The sequence below is a fragment of the Kogia breviceps genome, chromosome 3 (genome assembly GCF_026419965.1).
Source record: "Kogia breviceps isolate mKogBre1 chromosome 3, mKogBre1 haplotype 1, whole genome shotgun sequence".
Taxonomy (NCBI): domain Eukaryota; kingdom Metazoa; phylum Chordata; class Mammalia; order Artiodactyla; family Physeteridae; genus Kogia; species Kogia breviceps.
In genome coordinates, this window is record NC_081312.1 from 122011295 (window position 1) to 122027404 (window position 16110).

Genomic DNA, 16110 nt, shown 5'->3' on the forward strand with positions numbered 1-16110 from the left:
GGGAGAGTACCTTCGCATGCGGAGATGTTCCGTGTTGACCTCTTGCTAACCTGCTTACTACCACCTTAAAACCAAGTCTGTTAACTGAACTTGGTTCCTGGTTTTGACAATATGCTCTGAGACAGAGGATGGCTAACTTTTTCTGTCTAGGAGCAGATAGCAGACTTCTTAGACTTCATGGGCAATACAGTCTCTGCCACACTACTGAACTCTGCTGCTGTAGTGCAAAAGCAGCCATAGATAATACATAAACCAATGAGTATGGCTGTGTTCCAGTAAAACTTCATTTATGGGCAGTGAAATTTGAATTTCATGTAATTTTCATGTGTCATGGAATATTAATCTTTTCTATTTTTCAACCATTTAAAAATGTAAAAACCCTTTGTAGTTCACGGGCCATACAAAAATAGGTTACAGGCCAGATTTGGCCCACAGGCTGTTAATTCGCAGATCCTTGCTCTGAGGCACTACATCTCAAAATTTTGTGGTTGCACACAGATAGAAAGTAATAATATTCATAGTGCACACCAAGGAAAATCAAGGAGGCTGCTTGTGGTCAGAAGTGGCCAGTGTGAAGGTCCACTCTTCCAGAGGCTGAGGTGATTCAGATCTTGTCATACCTGTAACCAATTCAGACCAAATAGTGACTAACTCAGACTCCAAGAAGCACTCCTCAGACCATGATGTCATGACATTGTCTTGATTTCAGTCACTTACGTGAAGTATCCCAAGTGATCTGTTACTAAAAATAGTTAACTTACTGAAATTTGAAAATTTTCAAACTTTATTTGAGCAGAGTCAAAGTTACTGCAATAATAATTTCCACTCACTTGCTTTCTTGATATTTAGAGAAAGAGTGGAGTGACAGCTGGCACACAGCCTGTCTTATCCACGCTGCAGCTGTTGTGACTTTTTAAATGACTGGCATTAACACTCATGTGCTTATAAAATGCCTCTTATGGATATATATATAATATATATATTATATATAAAATATAATATATATAATACCCCAATATTGTCTACAGCCATATTTGTTTTACTGTCCTTTTTTTTAAGAAAACTTCCGGGGAGCTCTCATCTCTTTTTTCATCCTAGTGTGCACATATCACATACATTTATGTCCTCCTTCATGTGTGACTTACCGGGACGATGATAACAGCTCCAGCATAGTAATACATTTTATGTGACCTCGAGACTGTCACTGTTCAGTATCCCCCCAGCATGTTATTCTGGAGCCCAGGTTCTAATAGGACTCATTCTTAGGAAACCAGTCACCAGTTTAGTTTCTTAGCCACTGGACACAGACAGCTTCTCAATACTAGAATAACTTGGTTGTCTAGGGCAGTAGTCACCAAGCACTTTTTAGTATGTTTATCTATCATTAAAACATACTTAGTCTACTCACATGGGGTATGTGTGTGTGTGGAGTGTGTGTGTAAAAAATTACATACATGTTCTATACTATAATTACAAGGAGCTCATTCTAGGAACGAGAAGTCAGGTTTGCCATTTTCTTGTTTGCTGGTTAGTTATTAGTCTCCTTAATATTGTCCTAGATGCACAGTTTCTTTGTAGGAATTTGTCTCTTTTTCATTTTATTTTAGTTGAAACTAAATATAATTTATAAGTTTACTTTATTGAGCACCTGTAAATTTCCATTCATCACAAGATGCTGCAAGTAAACAAACAAGGAAGGGTGCAACTGTTACATATCCCTGACCTACCTTCCGAGAGCCTCTTCTTCCTTCCAGAATCCTCTAGGATCAAACATAACAGGAAGCCGCCTAACATTAAGGCTGAGTGAGCCACCCATTTATTAGTCTATATATTAACTCCATTTCTCTTTTAAGTCAATATAAGTGAGAGCTATAAAAATTTCCTCCCCTATTTCAAAGGATCATTTTGTGCATTCCTCCTGCAAAGTGCCTGATCTCCATTTTGGGAGTACTGGTCTCAGAGAAGAATAGGGAAAGATCATATTTCTTGACTGGCAGCATAAAATTAATATTCAAGGAACTTCATCAGTACAGCAGACTGAACACCTGCTTTCTGCTATAAAACGTAATTTTTAAATATGTATTTTCAATAAAATATATTTTTTAGAAAACTAATGCATAACTGAGCATGTAGAAAAGAAAATCCCCGAGCAGTATAGATTCTTTTCTTTCCATTAGGGACTTTTAATAACTCTCAGCATCTTCTCTTGCCTGTGCATTTGCTAACGCTTCTTCATAGCAGTTTGCTTCCTTACATGGTATCTGGGTTTTTTTTTTTTTTTCGTAAGTTTGTAAGACATTTTTCCCTCCCGTGGGAACCTCTAGATTCCCTGTTTTGTCACAGTGACCCTGTGATGCAGCAGTTCTGCATTTGTTTCAGCTGGATCCCTCAGGGCTTCATCATTCCTAGATTGGGATTCCATTAAACCTCTAGAGAAGATTTCTTAACTCAGGGTTCCAGGAGATATGGATGGTGTAAATTTGGACCCTGGATTCATATGTGATACAGAATGAATTCTCACTCAGAGTCCTGGGGAGGGCAGGACCCTGAGAGGTGGACTTTTTCCAGGCCCTTCAGCATGGCTGTTACAGTCTTTAGTTTAAAGCTGTTGGCTTTATTTAGGGGTCTCAGTTCCAACTCCCACTATGTGCCCTGAGACCACTTATCCTGTCCCCAGTTGAGGGGGATGCTCTCTACTGCTCAGAGTACTACACAACCAAGGGGTAGGTTTGAAAAATAACTGAATAAAACTTCAAGAATGAAAGTAGTTCTTGAAGAATCTTCATGGAGATTTTCACATACTTCAGTGTTCTGTATCCTCAGTGGATTGTTCTGATTTATATTTATTATATATATAAAAGAGAAAATGGCTTCCACTCTGTCCTCTGCTTCAGTACGGGGAGAGCTGGGCGAACATTCTAGGAGATCTTGATGACTTCAGACTGGATTTATTTTTTACATTTAACTACCAGTAAGTATGCATTTGAGTTTCTTAAGTTACTCAGCAAAGATCAGTTGCCTAAACTCTGCAAGGCACTGTGGTTCATTCAAAAGCAGTTCATCAACAAATATTCATTGAGCAGCTGAATGTGGCAGGCACCTTTCTCTTACTCTTTCTTAAAACTGAATATATTTGACATGTAACACTGTGTAAACTTAAATAATGCAAAGCATTAATTTGATGCATTTATATATTGTAATCTGATTGCCATTGTAGTCATATTTAGCACCTCTGTCACATCACATGATGATCCCTTCTTCTTAGTGGTTGGAATATATAATTAGAGGCACCTTTCTCAAGTTGCTTGTTACACAGTGGCTTATAAGAAGAGTTCTCGAGACTTCGCTGGTGGTGCAGTGGTTAAGAATCTGCCTGCCAATGCAGGGGACACAGGTTCAAGCCCTGGTCCGGAAGATCCCATATACCACAGAGCAACTGAGCCCGTGCACCACAACTACTGAGCCTGTGCTCTAGAGCCCGTGAGCAACAACTACTGAAGCCCGCGCGCCTAGGGCCCGTGCTCTGCAACAAGAGAAGCCACTGCAGCGAGAAGCCCGCGCACCACAATGAAGAGTAGCCCGTTCGCCGCAACTAGAGAAAGCCCACATGCAGCAAAGACCCAGCACCACCAAAAAAATAAATAAATTAAATAAAGAAAGAAAGAAGAGTTCTCAAGGTATAATCCTTGGTACTTACTCATTGCAGCATTATTCATATTGTGGAAAATTTTAAAGGAACTAAATATCCAACAGTAAAATATAAGATATTCATCAGGTGGAATATTAGGCCAATAGTAAAAATAGAATAGATCAAAGGTCGGCAAGCTTTTTCTGTGAAGGAACTGATTGTACATCAGGCTCTGCAGACTATTAGGTGTCTGTGGTGACTACCCTGCCCAGCTCTTGCAGCACAAAAGCAGCCATAGACAAGACATAAATGTGAATGTGACTATGTTCCAATAAGTCTGTATTTACAAAACAGATGTGGGCTGACTTGGGCCCCCAGGCCATGGTTTGCCAGCCACTGGGATAGCTCTGCAGGTACAGACAGATTTCCAAGACATTTTGATAACTTGAGAGGCAATAAACAGAACTGTATGTATGATCCCAATTTACAGAAAGCAGATAAGTAAACAGTAATTGTTTACGTAGATGTATAAGAATATCTAAAAGGATATACACCAAACTGTTAACAATTTGAAAAATAGGTTAGGAGAGGAGAGATTGAAGGAGACTAAGTTTTTATTTTATACTTTTGTGTTGTTTGAATTTTTTAAGACTGTACTTAAATATTGTTTCTCTGAGTAAAAAAAAATGTAAACATCAGATCACTGGTAGTTTCAAAGGTTTTTTCTGGTTGTCAGCTGGTCTCTGATGAAAGAGCAAAATATGTTGATGTTGAATGAAGAACTTAATGACAAAGAACAAAATGATCTCTGGAAAGCAGTCAGCCTGACAGAAGACCTACGGAGAGTTGCTCTGTATAGCACCAGCATGAATAAGAAGCAGTATCGTTGATCCCACCAACTCTCAGTTCTGATTTGTGAAGTGAAATATTATCAGAAGGTTTAGGGACAAAAGAAAGAGAAAATCTTGTTTGAGGACCCAAAGAATACTTTTCTTTGTGCTATAGAGGACCAGTTTGTGGTTATAGTGAGTGGATGACTTTTTCCATGACTAGCTCCAGGTTACTTTTCAATTTAAATGCAGGCTGGAAAAAGTCTAATATATGTCAGTGTATGAAACATCTTATCATTGTCATTGATTTTTGAGTATACATTATTTCCAGGTTAAAAGAGTTGAATTATACTCTCCTTGACTGTATCATTAGTCTGTGTTAGACTACAGTGACTACTAAACCTGCAACTGACATATGATTGATTTGTCAGGTAGCAAAAATACCCACTATGATGTAGGAGAACACACCTCTTTTAACCAGGCATCCTAAACCCAGTTCTGTTTTTTTCATACCTTTTCCTGTGAAACATAAATAGAAATTCTCTTTTATTGGACTCACTTCATGATGAAATACACCTAGGGCACCTCAGACTGTTGAACTGCTTTATGCTGTCAGTATAGCTTGTGGCAGAACTCCCCCTGGAGGGGACACCTGGGGTACCTTTTGGAAACTTCTATGGCCCAAGGATACCAGAGCAACCCATGGAGATTCAACTTGTGTGGGGTCTGGTACTGGTGAGGAAAAAACAGACTTAAGAGGTTTGAGGGCTTCCCTGGTGGCGCAGTGGTTAAGAATCCGCCTGCCAATGCAGGGGACACGGGTTCAAGCCCTGGTCCAGGAAGATCCCACATGCCACGGAGCAACTAAGCCCATGCGCCACAACTACTGAGCCCGCGCACCTAGAGCCCCGTGCTCCGCAACAAGAGAAGGTGCCACAATGAGAAGCCCGCACACCGCAACGAAGAGTAGCCCCTGCTCACCGCAACTAGAGAAAAGCCCTCACGCAGCAACGAAGACCCAACGCAGCAAAAAATAAAATAAATTTTTTTTAAAAAAGAGGTTTGAGACTTGTAGATGGAACTTCTCAGCCACACATCTGTGTAGTAATTAAATAGTTTGGTAGCTAGGACAGTGGTTTTCAGAATGTTTTTTGTGGAACTGGTGTTTTGGAAGTTCCAGATTTTTGGATTTAAACTAATTTAAAACCCACTTAAAAATATACATGCTCAAAAGTGTAACCAAATTTTAACATCAGCATATTAACTTTAGCTGTCAGTCTACCTACTTGTTTGGATTTTTCCTTCCATCTCGAATTAACTGAAGAACGTAATATAATTGCAAGGCAAGCCATTTTTTTTTAACTGCTAATATTTGTACCAGCTTATCTATGAAAATGAAGATATTCTCTATGTTATGTATGCAAAACTAAATACAGGCATAAATTAGATGCTGAGGTAGTTATGTGAAATCCAAGTATAATATGCACCTGATTTCTCATTTTTGGATCCATCAAAACAACTTCATTTTCTCTTTTATTAACTTCAAAAGTAAATGTTAAAATTATAGTTCAAATATCTATACTAAATATTTTACATATTTGATAGCACACAATATAACAATATTTTATTTAAGACTTTTTAAAAGTAGAAAATCAGTAAAATAGGTTGACTACTAGTTTTATGCTAACAGTGTTTATAATAAGTAGCATGGGGGTTTTTTGGTTTAATTTGTAAATTTTTTTTTTTAATTTGTAATTTTTAATGTTAAGTCACCTCAGGTGTCTATTTCTTTTGGAAGCAGATTATTTCATGGAGTCCAGTGTGTCATCACAAGAGTCTTTTCTGTTTGGAGAATCAGTCTGGGGGAGGAAGTATAGTCATCATGTCCTCTGCCAGCGGTTCTTTGATTTATGGAAATCACTTGATCAAACTGAAAATGTCACAGATTATCTTAGTTCCACCCGCTTAGCAAAACAAGGAAGAAAAGTTAATGTTTTTCAGTTTAAACTGAAAGAATCAAGGGACTTCCCTGGAGGTCCAGTGGTTAAGACTCTGTGCTTCCAGTGCAGGGGACGTGGGTTCAATCCCTGGTTGGGGAACTAAGATCCCACATGCCGTGTGGTGTGGCCAAAAAAAATTTTTTTAATAAAATTTAAAATAAATAAACTGAAAGAATCAGATGGCAAAAAGGAACTGTTTGATAGGGCCTGATTATTACCCTACTATGCACCTAAGGTGCAAAAATACATTTTTAGTTTAAATGCCACCCCACCTCAGAATCTTAGGGGCTTCCTATCTCAGCTATGCCTTTGCAGTCCGCTGCAGAGGTAATGTTGAAATAAACTCTACATTTAGTGGTGGCATTAAGGTCTGTTTGTTGACAGGGTGCTGCCTGCCGCTTAAAAAAAGAGGGAAAAAAATCAAGGCTTGAAAGCAAAGGAACAACATGTAGTCATCTTCCCGAAGGAACAAAAGTAATGAGCTGGTTCTCTCCAGCTTCCTGAAGAACAGTGCCTGCAGTGCATGTTTGTGTGTGTGAAGCACCATCTGTAACCTTGGCAGGAAGTGGAAAATATGAGTAATTTGGAGACTCAGAATCTCTTTTCCCCCCTCCCTCCATCCCCTCTCATGTCCAGGATCTTCCCAGGGGTCTCAGGAAACATAGCATCCCTCCAGTTCATTTAACTCCCAGGAAACCCTTGTGCTCTTAGCTTCCCTTTTTTGGTTTAACATTAACCCTGTTTGCTGACCCTGGAGCTTCAGACCCCAAGTGGCTGCTCAGTCAGTTTTGACTCGTGGTTTAGAGAGATCAGCCGCATGGTTCGTCATGGTTATGTGTGATGCTGGCTGATGTTGATCTTCGCCTGTCTTTCAAATGTCTATTCACTTTAATATATCTTTTTGCATGCACATATTAAGAGATTCAGCAGGATAGAATTTTGAAAACAAATCAGCATCTCTTGACCCCAGTAGAACACACCTGGACCGGTCTGAAGTCATAGTCGTGGTGAAAGCTGAGTCCCTTAGATGGAAATGGTCAAGATCACAGATGCTAGAAATAGCAAGGAGCAGGAGCAAAGCCTCCCTGTAGTTTCTCTGCAGTCCGCTCCTGGAAAACCAACAAATGGTGAGAGCAGGGACTGAAGCCCCTTGTCGGGACTACTTCAAAGTAATTTAATTTATGGGAAACTTGACAGGGTTGTGTGTTTTTTAAAACTCAGCCAAAACTCTATTCTTATTTTAGGATTTCAGTGACTTTAATGGAGAAAGGAGAAGAGCGTCTTTCCAGTTCTTACTTGTAGTTATGTAAAGCTTCCCTTGAATAATCAGCTGTTCTTTCCAGCTGCCACAAATAATTTGGTCTTTGGAATGCTTGGTGTGGAGTCTTTCAGAGTATGGAATCCGTTCTGTTTGGGGTTTTTTGGATCTTGCCAGTGGTTCTGTTTTGTTTGCTTTAAACAGATGTAAAATGATATTGAGATTATTGTGGATTTATTTTCTGTTGTGTTAGCAGCTTCTGAGTACTTTTGTGGTAGGTTGGTTCTCTTGATTAAAAAAATAAGTAGACCAGCTGCAATCTAAGGAAACGTAAGAGTTTAGAATGTTTGTGATGGTTGGATTCAGCTTTAGATTTTATCCAGGAAGACAGCTCTCCAGATAGGCAGTTTTCTCGTATTTAGAATTCATTGCTTAGATAGTAAAATACATATAACTGATTAGGGAAAAGAAGTTCGTTTAGGGCAAAGGAAGGTGAAAGAGCCTAAGCAATAAAGTTAATTATTATCCAAACAGAGCACTTTCATTTTGGTTTTTGTTTGTTTGTTTGTTTACCAGTGTTCTTCTGAAAACTGCTGCTAGGTGAGCACTTCAGCTAAGATGATTTGGCTCATTTGTGGCTTTCCTCTTGTCCTGTACATCAGCATTGTGGTTATTATACTAACTACCAAGAATATCTTGCAAGGCTTTTGTATCTATACTTTATCAGTCCATACCAGGCAGTGTCTCACATTCCCCAAAGAATTTAAACAAGAAGTTGTGGAAATAATTTTGGAGCGTGTATTTCTAAATTGTTGGTATTTAAATGTTTTTTTGTTGTTTTTGTTGTTTGAGTTTTCTTGGTTAGGGTTGACACAATAGGAAGCAGTTGCACCTTTCTCTCCTTAAAGTTAAAAAACTCTCCAACGTTTATCCTTAAGAAGGGTCAGAGAATTTTCCCCAGATGGATTTTGCTGCTCAGACCTGTCTCTAGGAGGAGCTCTTCAGCACATCGCCCACTGGACTGAAGTGGCAGAAGAGCCCTTCCTTCAGGTCCCCAACACAACTCAAGGTGAATCCTTCCCTTAACAGGGAGGCCTGGAATATGCCATGCTGTAATTTCAATTTGGCGTGGCCACTCGTCTTACCCTTCTTAATGCTGATTTTCTTAAGCCAGTCTCTCTAATGTGTTGTTTGATTTTTCTGCTGAAAGAGAGTATATAGTATATAACAGTTCACCAAAGATCTGGTGGCAGAGGTTAAAAAAAATGCAGCAACAGATAGATAATAGCTCCCAGTCACGTGGGTTTTCCTTCATATCCTTTTGTTTGATGCCTCCTTGTAGCAAGAAAAGAAGTTGAAGGCTGGGCTGTTTGCTTTTCAGTTCAGAGGAGTCTAATTAAGGGTGAGCTCTGTTCCCATAAACCACTGTGCCAAGACCTTTTTGAAGAACTTTAAAGAATGAGAGTATATTGCTTACTGCTATCAGGAAATCTTTTTGAAAAATAAATAAAAAGCCAAATAATTCTTTGGTCTCCCTAACATCATGGTATAGTTTGTGGCAGAGGGCTTGAAAGTGTATTAGATTTGTCTTCGATTCTTAAGTTCTCAGTAATTGTCTGTTTTCCAAAACAGAGGTTTTAACCATATGACCTTGGCTGATAGTGGGGCGGAAGTTTCTAAATCACTCACGTATACCACTAAAACCATTGCCATGAACTGAGTCCAGGACAGCCTGGTAACAAGTAGAGTGGTTTGCAAGTAGGTACTTGAGTTAAGTTAAGCAGACATCCATGCAAACTGTTTATCTCTAAGACTTGTGACCATGTTAATAAAGTATATTAAAATTTTCAGCTGGGTTGTGGGTTTGGGGACATGTCTCAGTTAACTAAAGTGGATTTGTGTGAAAAGTTGTTTATCAGAAGTGCATTTTAAATATTACTTCTGCTTTTATGATTCATCAATTGCAGTTGTCTTTTAATTCTCAAACACTGGCCTGAGAACTTGAATATTGCTAAAATCTGTTTAAAAGTGATTGTACCTTTACATTGTTTAATTCTGTATAGGGTGATGGAACTGATGGGGAGGAAAGGAACAGGAAGAATGCAACTTGAAAGCAAGTTCTGTCCACGGTGTACTAGTTGGTCATTTTTGTAGATCAGAATTAGTGGCAAGTTCTCAAGCAAATCCACCACCCTGTGTTTCCCATTCATGCCTAAAATATCGATTTTCATTACAGCAAAGGAGAAAATTGTTTTTTAACTGGAATATAAGATAATAAAATCGAATTGAGAATTGTTATATATTTGTTTTAAAAGATAAGCAAATGCAGGGAACTTTGAAGGAATTAGAATTTGGGTTTTAAAAAAGAACACACTAATATAAAATAGTGCATGGATAACATCACTAACACCTATGTGCCCATTACTCAGGATGAAAATAAAAGTAACATTTTTGTCATATTACTTTAGATTATTTTTCAGTTTTGAAGAAATAAACCATTATAGTTAAGGTTGAATTCCCCTGTTTCCCTGCGTAATCCCATTCCTCTTCCTTCCTCCCCAAGACAAACACTATCATGAATTCAGTGTGTATGTAGCCAGTGTTTTATAACTATCTTATATATAAACAATATTAAAATTTTTTTTCTTTTAGTTTATTTAAGTGGCACCATACAATGTATCTCATTCTGTAACTTGCTTTATTCTCCTCAGCATCATATTTGGGGGATCCAGACAGGATATTGAAACACGTGGATCTAGATTATTGACTTCTAACTCTTATATGGTATTTCATTTTTGAATATATCAGATCTGTTCCACTGCTAAGTCATTTGGGTTATTTCCAATTTCTGTCTGTTACAAACAGTGCCGCAGGGAACATCCTTAATTGTACTTGTGTGTATCACCAGGCTATATACCAAGAAGGGAATTGCTAATTTATAAAGTGAGCATGTTTTTACCTTTACTGGATGTTGCCAAATTACTTTCCAAAATAGATGTAGCATCCATCGGCAGATGATGCGAGCTCCTGCATCACCATATCCTCACCAGTGCCTAGAACTGGCAGACTTTTATTTTGACCAGTCTGATTGGATGTGAAATGATATTTCTATGTTGTTTGAGCTTGCATTTCTCTAATTTCTAGAGAGCTTGAGCACCATTTTGTGTTTTTTGTGAATTGCCTGTTCATAGTCTTTGTATTGTTTTTTTGTTTGGTTCTTTGTCTTATTGTTTTATGAGGAGTTTTAAACATTTTTAAGATGGTGTTGTTGGCTATGGCACTACCTTTAATTCCATTTTGAAATGTGTGCTTTTCTTTGTCCATGATATGAATTCATTAGTTTTCCTCATATTCTTATCACCCATGTTTTAAAGTATATTTTGTTTAAGTAAAATGGAGTGAAGAAGAGGTTCTCCTAGGGTACCGAGGCAAGACTCAGAGGGTAAGGAAGAATGGGATTAAAGAAGGTGTATGTGACAGACAGAGGGAAAAGATGGGGAGGGGAGCTGGAAAGCCTGTGCATGAGAAAGAGATGATGGATCAACAAGACCACTCCGTGGTCCCAGGCATCTGTGTAGCAGAGGAGGGAGGGGAGACACGTACCCTGAGTAAGGAGAGTGGGGCCGATGAGGGGGAAACACGTTCTCTCTTACTAGAAGACGAGTATAGATGTTTGCCTCAACTACTTTGTTATACTTCATACTGTGGGTCTAGCAGCTTGGAGCTCACCTGCCCACCCCTCTCTCTCCTTCAGACATCTAGTGTTTACTGTGGGCCTGAGGCTGGGGGTAGGGATATAAAATTTAGAAAGACAGAGTTAGACTCCCTCCAGGAGTTTTCTGTCCAGTGGAAGAGTGTGGCCATCACAGTACAGTGCCATGACAGAGGCAAGCATGGAATACCAAAAGCATAGAGGTGGGGAGTCTTATCTTCCCTGCGAGAGTCAGAGAAGACTTCAGAGAGCTGAGTCCTGCCAACCTAGTCAGGTAAGGAAGAGAGGGAAAGGGATACAAGTACGGGAAACAGTTTGTTCAGAGCTCAGAGGTGTGACAGAACATGGCAAGGGCCTAGAAATGTACACAGCACGTGATGGGCCATGTCAAGCTAAGTAAGAAGTTTGGGCTTTATCCTAAAGATGATGGGGAGCCATTAAAAAAGTTTCTGAGAAGAGAGAGGCAAAAAGTTTTGAATACAAATCAATAAGAACAAATGGTCCAGCCCACCTGTTGTCTCTTTGACCCTTACTGGAAGACCATTGGCTAGTGGGGCTTAAAGTCTTGAGCCAAAGTTCACCAAGTCTAGATCCTGGAATATGAATTACATTGCCTGATGTATAGAAGGGCATAACAGCATTGGCATCTCAGAGTTATGTGGATTTCTATTTGTGATTCTGCTTTTTTCTCTGAGTAGTAAGACGATTTCTTTTATCAAAATGTATCCTTATTTTCAAGTAGCAGAGAACTAGACAATTTAATGAAGGCCAGTGGTTTCCGGTTCTTGAGAAAAATATCCTCAAAATGTTTCCTTTTGCTGATTAGAATGAGTCACTCCCCAGGGTCTCTTTCTGCAGAGCCTTCCTTGTGCCCTGAAAGGGATGTTGCTGAGAAACCCTGGCATTAATATTCAGTGATACATAACCCTTTTATAACTGCTGACTTCTGGAACAGTTTGACGACTTATGTGGAAATGGTCATGATCACAAACAGAAGAAATTGCAGGGAGCATATAGCATCCATATAGCTCCCTTACAGTCTCCTCCTGGAGAAGAAAACAATGGAAATAAGAGTAGAGCTGTGACTGAGATAAAACCTTCCAGGCTTTTTCCTCTTGTTGATTCCCTGAGTGAGCCTTTCTGAGGAGAGTCTCTCCTCATGCTGCCATTGGTAAATGGATGTCTCTTCTGATTGTTTAACATCAGAAAAATGACCAGACAGTGAATTTCACTTGCGGTGAAGCTAGAAGAGCTTAGCTAGATAGAAAGCTTGGTAGGCCTGAGAGTAAAAGGCCCAGAATACTTCACCCCACCCCACTTCCAGACAAGTTCCCACTCTGGGCCATCCTGTCAACAAAAGTAGAGTTGCTCCCTATCGCCTCTTTTATGGAAATAGCTTCAGCCAAGATTTCTCCAGTTGGAACTTTCCCTAACCATGCCGTTGAAGGATGGGGTCTGTCCTAGTGATAATTCAGATGACTAAGTTGAAAACTCTTCTGCAACATGAACCTTATAGAACAATCTAGTGGATTTACTTGGAAAATTATCTCTTTCTTCAAGAGTTGTAGCATAAGGAGTCTTATAGGATCACAGAGAAAAGGAACTGGGGGGAAGATGTGGTACTTCCTTTCATTCTATAGGTCTGAGGAAACTGAGGCCTATAGAGAAGGAACTTGCATAGGGTAACATTAACTAATTAGGAGAGCCAGGACCTAAATCACATTTAGTGTGATGGTTGTTCTTCTAGCACTCCTTTTAGTGTTGATAAGATATCTGACATACTGTAATCTAGGTTGTGTCAGGGCACTTGGCTTTTGGATAAAATAGACATAAGATCTCAAACAGACATTTGAGTAGGTGGCATAAGCCAGGCATTATGCTAGGGAGACCTGATTAAGGATTCGGCAGTAGCTGAAGGGACCCTGCCCTAGAGGAGCACTCAGTGGAGGAGAAAACTATAAGATTATCCAACGCATTGTGACTGGTGGTGTTAGGGAAGAGACCTGTGAACCGAGTAGGCATTGAGGAAGGAATGGGGAAAAAAAAGCCTCTGGGGTCTGGGGTTCTGGCAGCCTCCATTCTAGTATTCTCATAATCCGTACATAGGAACCCGGAGAGCATCCTGGCCCATGGTTCGTGGGTTACCATAGGCAGGACCCGTGGTGCTTCCTGAATCAGGCTGTGAAGCGTTGCCTGATGGGTGGTATCTGTTGATTTTCTCAGGCAGTCCTTCCCTGGAGAGATGCTCGTCATGGGGTGTCCCCACAGACAGCTCTTTTATTTGTTTTACTTCACCTCTGGCCTCCTGGCGCAGTTCTGTTTTATGAGTTCATAGCAGCAGTACAAGCTGATGATGACCCTTGTGTTGTGAGGCACAGAGGGCGGGGTTTTTACATCAGTGGCCCTTGTGGGCCAAGGAGTGAGAAATGAGTTGAAATAAAATCGTGTCCTTGGAGGATTCTGGGCTGTGCTTCATCTTTCGGGAAATTGCTGTTCATCATTCAGGAAGTCTCCCGCTTTCTCTTGAGTCAGGGCTCCCAGAGGTGCTTTAGGGTGGTTCTGATGACCTTTCTTCTGCGGCTCTTGACTCACTCGGGGTGTTGCAAAAAGTTCAGGGTAGTTAGGTTTCCAAGTCAAAGGACATAAACAGGTAGGTTTTCACATTCACATTCCACCTTTGACACAGCCATACAGATTTCACAGCCCCTGTTAAGGGGCTGTATTTATGTATTATTTGTGGGTGTTATTAAACGTATATGTAAATGTCTGTATATGTCAGTACATATCATTTATGTATTATTTGTGACTTAGACTTACATATTGACAGCAGATGCTTTCACTTTTAGTTTTGTAGCCTCTCAGGTTCCTGCCCAAGAAGTCTCGGATTTCTAGTTTTTATTAATCAGAAATCACATCTGCTCTTGTTTCTCCTCCTCCAAATGACATCGCATGCCTGCTTCCTGGAAGAGGGCTGCAATCTGTCATTTTGGCTAGTCACATTCTGACGTGTGAGCGACTTCACCTGGCAGTCTTTCGGTTGCTGTGGCAGTGGAAAATCAGTCTGGGGGATCTGTTTGCTGTGTATTAACGTCACCTGGGGTTTTGCTCTCTTTTCAGATTGTAGTGCTTTTGTCCACAAAGGCTGTAGAGAAAGTCTGGCCTCCTGTGCAAAGGTCAAAATGAAGGTAAGACATTTCTGGCTAAACCAATAAACTCTGCAGAGTTGGAAGATTTGGGGTTGTAGTTTTTGTTTATTTTCATCATTTGCTACCTACTTTGAGACTAAAATAACCAAAAATGATTTTTCTCTTCTTAACACACTCGGGAATTTGTGGCTTTTGGAAGGTAAAATACTTTCAGAACTTCTCCATGTTAAATGCACATTTCTCTGTGATTTTAATCTGTGTTGACATTGAAGTGGTTTTCTTCTTAACTGTGTCTGCAGGCCTACTCTGCCTTTCACACGCCTGGCTTCCTTCAGGACCATGAGGGCAGCAGGTGGAATTCAGGGGCTCTGACACGCTGATGGGCTGGGGAGTGTCAGGGTTAAATGGGCCTGTCTGGCAGCACTTTTCTCCACAGGCTCGTGTGGATCACATGACAGGAGCAGGAAGTGTATGATGGTACGGTGCTCCGACTATGCAGCTGTGTGATAACAGGCACTGCATATCGGAGCCCTTAAAGAGTATGGGGCTGGGGGCAGATGGGTGTTCAGGTGGCCTGTGTGGTTTTCAGTGTGGTAGTCACTCATAAATGTCTTTGTTCCTTGTCAGAAGAGTGCTCTCCAGCTCCATCTACACAAGTGCTCAGCATGCTGTGTGCTTCCAATAACCAAACGCATTTATCTAGTGCAGTGGCCTCAAACTGGAGTGTGCATTAGAATCACCTCGGGGGCTTGTTATAAGATGACACTGGGCCCCACTCCCAGAGTTTCCAATTTGGCGGGTAGGGAGGGGCCAGGAACTTGCCTTTCTAATAAGTTCCCAGATGATGCTAATGCTGCTAGTCCGAGGACCACACTTTGAGAAGCACTGAACTCTAGTGTAAAGATGACAGACCTCTGTACCCCAGATCTTATTCAGTCCATGGATATAAATTTTGTTTGGCTCATGGAGTAATTTTTGTAAAATTTGAGTTAGTGTATTTATTGAAAAATCGTATTTCACACCAATTTGGATTTCTGATTTCTCCTGAAGAAATGGAAGGTCTCACAGCCCTGGTATTTCCCCTTACCTAGCATTCCCTTTTGCCACCTTACTCTGTTTCTTTTTTTTCCATAGTACTTATCACCTTCTTAGGGTCTACTTAACACACTGTATTTATTATATTACATTTACTTTTTATGATCTGTACCTTCCCCCCACTAGAATGTAAGCACTAAACTTGTCAAGCAGTCTGAAGTCAGGAGTGTTTGATCCATCAATAGCTCCTAAGCATGTAGAACAGTATCTGTCCTTTAGTTCCTTAAATGTTGGAGAGGTGGGTGGTGGGTGATAATCCACTGGGGCTGAGTGGCTGCTGCCTCCTCTAGACAAGATGTACAAGCCCCAGACTGCCACTCCCCTGCTCTTCCAACTCGCCTCTGTCCTTTGTTACCTGCCTGACCCCACAGGCATTTGAGTTTGTGATCTCTGGTAAGACTGCTGTTACTGTGAATGTGCTATAGAGAAGGAGAATGATAG

The 16110-nt window shown here is 40.3% G+C and overlaps 1 protein-coding gene across 16 annotated transcripts in view; it reads left to right on the forward strand.

Moving 5' to 3' along the window:
• AKAP13 (A-kinase anchoring protein 13) overlaps positions 1 to 16110 on the forward strand; it is a 346588-nt gene that overhangs the window by 296679 nt on the left and 33799 nt on the right. For all 16 annotated transcript variants that reach the window (XM_059058814.2, XM_059058815.2, XM_059058817.2 and 13 more), the window contains one exon: positions 14546 to 14613. In XM_059058814.2, coding sequence (XP_058914797.1) covers positions 14546 to 14613 — 68 coding nt within the window. The remainder of the gene's footprint in view (positions 1 to 14545; positions 14614 to 16110) is intronic.